General features: G+C 41.4%; 1 protein-coding gene across 1 annotated transcript in view; it reads left to right on the forward strand.

Moving 5' to 3' along the window:
• The window catches only part of lrp1bb (low density lipoprotein receptor-related protein 1Bb), a gene marked incomplete at its 5' end in the record, with an annotated part of 1188884 nt that overhangs the window by 52509 nt on the left and 1129166 nt on the right, over positions 1-7209 (forward strand). Inside the window, 1 exon segment of the mRNA XM_084314368.1 lies at positions 3059-3142. Within this exon segment, the coding sequence (XP_084170494.1) occupies positions 3059-3142 (84 nt within the window).

Raw genomic sequence — 7209 nt, forward strand, 5'->3', positions numbered from 1 at the left:
TAGTCCCATAATTAGTTTCACTTGCACCCCACCAATCATTTTGCAAGAGCAGACATGTCCCCCATTTTATGTGCGAGAGACTTTTTCTGGAACTAAACTACAGTATACACAGTCCTCACCCTGTGTCAAGCAATTGGCAGGGAAGATGGGAGAATGAGTTCTGCCTTTGCCAAAATACTACAATTATTACCATCCTCCAGATACTAAATGTATAGCCGCTGTGATACGTAATAGCATAGCAGCGTAGTGGCTTCGCATGCAAGCGGAGCAAAAGGCCAGCAAACAGAACACAGCTTAAGACCATTCTCATGAATCATTCATTGTTTACCGGTTTGTGGATTTACTGTATGCAAAGAGCGGGAGGCTATTCCAGCAGTGTCTTCAGGAACTTTCCTCTCCTTTCCGCTGGTGGTCTTTTAATAATTGTTTGACATGCCCCGGCCGTTGAGAGAATAAAAGTAAGCCCTCTCTGTGTTGAAGGTCAGGCAGTATCTAATGATGGCCCCCGTTTTTCCAGCGCATTGATTTCTCACCCATTTCACGTCTTGCGTGGCGAGTCACTCAACGTTGCCATGGGGAAGAAGAGCCTCAGGAACAGGGCCCTGCGTATCCCAGGGCTAGACGCTGCGGCACAATTTTGAGGAACATAATTACAGCGCTTCTCTCTCCCTCTCTCTCTTATTTGTACATCATTATTTCTTCTCTCCTCCGTCGTACAAAAGACGGCAGTGTACGCCAACTGGGGCTGGCCTGGTCCCCTATACGTTCCCCTCTCTCTCTCTCTCTCTCTCTCTCTCTCTCTCTCTCTCTCTCTCTCTCTCTCTCTCTCTCTCTCTCTCTCTCTCTCTCTCTCTCTCTCTCTCCCTATCTCTCTCTCTCTCTCTTTCTCTCTCTCTCTATCTCCCTCTCTCTCTCTCTTTCTAGTGTCCGAGGGAGAAAGAGAGAAACGGGGCTTATTGCGAGGTTGACATTCAACAGATCCGTGCGAATGCGAGCGCACCTCCAGGAAATGGAGAGCGGAGTGACATTCCGAGATCGTTCGTCACCGAGAGAGCCGAGTAATGGTGGCGGTTACTCTCTCTCAAGTCTTCATATTGTGATCAGAGTCGACGGAGCTGGCATTTAGGCCTAAATATCACATTCCGTATGTCAGTCCTCAAGATACGCCCTGTGAGAAAGATTCATAATAGAAGGTGCGAGGCGTCGCAGAGATGCATCACATTGCATTGCGACTTCTGGCAGATTGAAGATATGAAGATGAGGTCAGCAGCACACTTTAATAACCTGCTTCGTTTTGCTCGCAGCCCTGTACTTATCCATAATACATTATGGCCTGCAGCTGGCCAGGAAGCCCAATCCCAGCTTTGATACTACTGTATGCGAGGGTTTGCATACACTACTAATATCTAGGGATGTTCGATATTGTCTTTTTTTTTCTTTTCGATATCCGATATACCGATATTGTCCAACTCTTAATTTCCAATACCGATATTATATGCGTGGTTTCCCCCCCATTAAACTGAATAATTTCAGGTAATTAACATTACATATCTCTTGGAATTAACACAACATTATGCATACTTTTGATAATAAATAAAGTAAAAATGTGTTCTTACTTGCTTGCCTGGGTAAATACTTAAAAAAATAAAAATATTTACTTTTACCGATACCGATCACTTCCGATATTACATTTTAATGCTACGATATCGGTAGGCCGATAATATCGGACATCTCTACTAATATATTAATTTGTCCGTGTGTGTGTATGTGTGTGTGTCTGCCACATGCACTTGTTGTACGTTCACATATTCAAAAGCATTCATCTATGCACAGGACTGGTTCTGGTGTGACCTCAAGGCGTAATGTGGGTCTACGGCCTATCAAAGCCCCTGCCAGATCCACAGACAAGCCTTGAGCAGGCTGGACTAACCCCTGTACTTGGTGTGCCAAAATATAGTGCCAAAATACGCCGCTCATTGTGTGTCTGGCCGTTCTGTTCCCCCTTGCTGTCTCTTTCAGGGGTTAGCCATGTGGACCTATAGGGCTAATTTAGCCCTCTTCTCGGGCTAGCTAGGGTTGATTGTGTGTGGGATGTTGTCTTGCATACTGCCAGCCCATGACCTGTATGACTGTTGGCTCACCTTGTCTGCATTGTTGAGAAAGTCAAGGACAGACCTCCTCAGCCCTCTTTAAAGGTATTGTCTGTAATGCCGTCAAACAGCGACTTCTAGGTTAACTCGTTTTTCTTTTGTTTTGCTTTGGTCTGACATTATACGTATTATACTATGAATCTCTCCAGACCTCTCTTGGCAGCGCTTGAGGTGGGGCCAGCAATAGCAACCCCTTTCATATTCCCACTCAACTCCAACCCACACATCAAACAAAAACTAAACACGCAAGTACCAAGAGGGGCTCTTTTGCCTGTCGCTGTTTGACGACAGTATAGAGTCTACCTTTATCTGCCTAATAGCAGTGAACGGAATCAACGACTAGAATATATTTAAAATGCCAGACAAAGAGGCTTTCTTCACAAGCACATTACAGCGCATGTGCAAATTTATAACTGTAATAATTGGGTTGAAGTGCTACTGTTGACAATTGAAAAAAGAGCCTCTCTAGAAGCCGGTGCTGATGGAGAGGTCGCTGGCTGGTCATTCCTTTTCCTCTGTGCCTGTATGTCTCCTGTGAAAAATCTGCCACATTTCAAAGCCTCAATGGCTTTAACGAGCGTCACTATTGTGCTGGCTTCAGGAACGACGCTTGTGATCATTTGCCTGACTGAGCTTAACAGAATGTTTAAGTTCCTACTTCCTAGTAGTCTATGTATTTTCCTTCACCGTGCCTCACCGGCAGCTGGCTTTTATTTATTTACTTCTATAGCCTTATAGTCTTGTTGTTTGTTCTGAATTATCTTCAAATACCCACACCATTTAGCAGGCTATATTTTGTACGTCTCTTTTCTTATGCAAATGCAGTGGCACTTGAAAAGGGGAACGAAAATAAAACATAGAGTGGGTTGTTTTCCTCGATAGTGTGTTTCCTGTCCCTCTGTGTCCAGCCTCAGAGGGCCACGGTGACAGCACAGTCCGAGTTGACGAGGGGCGCTCGGCGGATCTGAGACGCGGAGCGAAATTGACACAGAGTGACTCATATTTGGTCTTTCGCTTTCAAGGCAGTGCGGCATGAAAGCAGGTATAACATCAATAGGCAGCTCGACGGCTCCGGGGGGCCAGGGGCCGCGTCTCTTTCATGGCCTCCGCTGCCAGCTGAGGAAATGGTCCCTCAGCCCCTCCGCTTTCAATAGTAATCAATTCAGCTTCAAAGGTATATACGCCGCAGAGACTTCCGCAAACCACGTGAATCAAATCAAAGTATATTTGTCACATACTCCATCATACAATGGTCAACGTCCAGTGAAATGCTTGAGTATATGTATGTGCCCCCAAACCCTGAGCCCAGGCTGTTTATTGATATGTCCCTGTGAGTGATCGCCAGTATGAGGTTGTTGTTGTTATTATTGTTGTTGTTGCTGTTGTTGCTGTTTTTGTTGTTGCTGTTTTTTTTTCTGCAGAACATTTTTACAACATTGGCTGCCCTCAGTATCTACATTAATTATTCGGGGAGTAACTATTTACTCAGCTCATGATTTAGTTTGATGTACTGTACAAGTTTCTCGCTACGAGATCGCATGCATTTAGAAATAAGACGTAATTAAACACTGACGGAAACATTTGTGGAAACTCGACAACTACACTAATAATGCATCATGATGTCTAATTATGGTAAGAAATGACAAGGTCTTACCATGGATTTATAACATGTTACGTTTATAAAGAAAACTGGAAGGTGGCTGACCACAGTTGAATTTGATCTGGGTATTGATATGGGGAATTGTGAACTGTTTACACACAGTCATAACTACTAACATAAATGTGCATACCTGCCAATATTAGCCTTCAAATGGGAGATGAATGGTCTAAGTTACCAAAAAGGAGCAGTGTGAGGAATTTAAAAAGCCATGTTTGCATCATTTAGCAGCTGACACTTTTTTTTCACAAAATGACTTACAAATTGTGAACAACAAGTCAGCAGGAAGGGTACAGTACATCACTTGCAGCTAAGGGTCAGTCAAACAGTGTTGAACTTGAATGGCATGTTACTGTAGCATAGTAGGTAGTAGTATAGGCATAGTAACGTAGTACATAGTAGATAGTAGTATACAGTGATGCCACAGATTACTTGTAAAAGTAATCTGATTACTGATTACTGATTACTCCTTTAAAAAGTAATCTTAGTTACTTTACTGATTACTTGATTATCAGAGTAACTTAGTTACTTTGAAAGTAACTAGGTTACGAAGTCGTCGTCCCTGCTGCTGCCACAACATAAGAATGACAAAAAAAAATTGTAAAATGTACTCAGTTTGAGTAAAATTTACTAATAGGGCAGGTAGGCCTATCTATAGATCTATAGATTTCACAAAAGATAAATGGTCAATAACACCACATGTAGGCTGATATGTAGCCTACCTTTGAGGCCTGCCCCATTCAGATATGGTTCTAATGTTCCTAGTGAAACAGGGGAGAGGGGTGAGTAAACCAGTGATTATATCTCAGTAACAGAATCTTCTCAAACCTCTTGTCAGAAAGTCTGTTCCTTCTAGGCGTGAGCACCAACCCTCCCAGACTAAAAAGCCGTTCCACAGGAGCACTTGATGGGTTGGAGTGTTATACTTCAAGAAAATGTTCTTTATGTTTGAAGGTCTATCCAGTATCTGAAGCTCATGCTCTTAAAAAACAGTCTATTAAACGGTACTATTATTATTATTATTATTATTATTATTATTATTATTATTATTATTATTATTATTATTATTATTATTATTATTATTATTATTATTATTATTATTATTATTATTATTATTATTATTATTATTATTATTATTTATTATTGTGTGCTACTGACAACCTACATACTGCAGTATGGTGTTCCATGTTCATGAATAGTGCAATGCAAAAGATGTTTAACTCAAAGGTGGAACATACTGTTTGGCTGGTGCACCTCCGAGTCCTGTAGAAGTCGATGGTCGTGCTGTGCTGTATATTCCATATGCGGTAGACAGTATTTTGTTTCCTCCGCAAAGTGAATGTTTTTTTCACCCGGCTTAGCTGACACAAACGCTAAGTAGACTAGTGAACTTCCAGTGCAAGAAAGCGTAACCAGCGCAAGCGTCTCCCTGCTAGCTCGCAGTTTAGGTCAGCCTGATAATAACAATAACAGCCGCGCCCACCAGCATGGATCAACACGCGAGGTTGCGTGCTGTGACGTCACTCCCCAATACAAGGAAAAGCTCTCCAAACGTATATTTGACTGTCGAAAACGAAAGAAAATACTGCATTCCGCCTGCATTATGATGAGATAGTAACGAAATAGTAACGCACAGCCACTTGGACAAGTAACTGCAATCAGATTACTGGCTTGTAAAGATTAACGCGTTAGATTACTATTTTCGGGGAAAAGTAATCAGATTACAATAACGCGTTACTTAGTAACCCGTTAGTGGCATCACTGGTAGTTTAGACATCAAAAGTGGGTATTACATTTACATTTTACATTTAGTCATTTAGCTGACACTTGTATCCAAAATTACTTACAAAGTAATTGTAAGTAAGCAGGAGCGGTAGGCCTACACCTCTGGCAGCTAAAAGCATTGTTTGTCAAATAGTGTCAAACTTGAGTGTTACACACTGTTACACTGAATACATAGTAGTATACATATTCGCATGATAGGTAGTAGTAGTGTAGCATACTGTAGTAATAAGGTACATAATAGTCAAAAAGACAATAAGAAGGTTTGTTTTTTTAGTCAAGTGTAATACCAAGTGTAAGGTGTTACCACTTTTGTCTACAAAGGATCAAGTTTAAGTTATACTAATCGCTTCGTATAAACAATCAAATGGATATGGAGGACTGTGTCCTGCTACTTATGCATACAATTAGGAGCCTGATTAAACTGTTTTTTTATTTAACATTTATTTAACCAGGTAAGTCAGTTAACTCTTTCAGTGCCACTCATGAGATTTCTCGTGTTTTTTTATAGGTGGTTGCTAGCCACTCACGAGATTTCTCTGATTTTTTTTTATTTATTTTTTTTGCGATCTGAAAAATTATTGCATCACCCGAGTATAGCCGAGGGGCGCCGACGATCACTGTGGAAAAAAGCGCCCCCTGTCGTCTCCCAGATGACATAAGTGATTTTGGAATGGACTCAATGAAAATGAATGGGGAAAAAAATCCGGTACTCCACATTTTCCAGTTCACTGATCCAGCCGGGGTTACTAGAGTTCATTCTGGAGCCTCAGATCCCCGCGGATCATGGAGTTCTACTGTATCGCGTTGGATCCATACACGTATCGATTTTTTCGAATGGTGATCAGGAATTGGAATATACCAGTTGGATACCATCTGATGTCAGGTAAGGACTCTATGTTATCAGTGGTAGGATAATCAGAGTAAGTTTGATGAAGTTATAAGCTGTTTTGTGAAATGTCTTCTTTCGGTTTCACTGTAAAAGTCCGAGAGGAAATCAACGGGGCGATTATCAGTGCGCGGCCGTAATGTGCGTGCGTGCACGTATAATATTGATCATCTAGCGTTTATTTGAAAACGATTCATAAAAAGGCCGACGAATATCAACGTTGTGGAATATTCCACTAAAAGACGATTTTCATAGAATGCTCCAGAATGAGCTGTTTTTTATATCAAAACGGGGGCTTTTCTAACTGCTCTGAAACGGCAACGACGCGATAAAAAAACAATCTGCCTTCACAGCACTGACTGGAAAATAGTCTTTGATAATGCGATGGGCAGATTAGACACATAGCCATAATTTAAAACATAGATTAGGCGATATTAACGTTAACATTGGCGCCGATGGTGGCATTCAAGCGGTAAAACGGAAAACCAGGCGTGGCGCTGAAAGTGTTAAGAACACATTCTTATTTACAATGGCGACCTGGAAAAAGGCACAGCCTTTTGAGGGATAGGGGGCAGGGGGTAAAATCTGGCTTTATGTGGCTTTAATTCACAATCCCAATACATTTCCGAGTTCTGTGATGCACAGTGTGGCTTTCTCAGATCTAAATATATTGTGTTGAACTTGATCATATATTGTTATATAATTTCCATATATATCTATGTATCTATGCA

This window comes from Notolepis coatsorum (assembly GCF_963971535.1).
Source record: "Notolepis coatsorum genome assembly, chromosome: 5".
NCBI lineage: Eukaryota > Metazoa > Chordata > Actinopteri > Aulopiformes > Paralepididae > Notolepis > Notolepis coatsorum.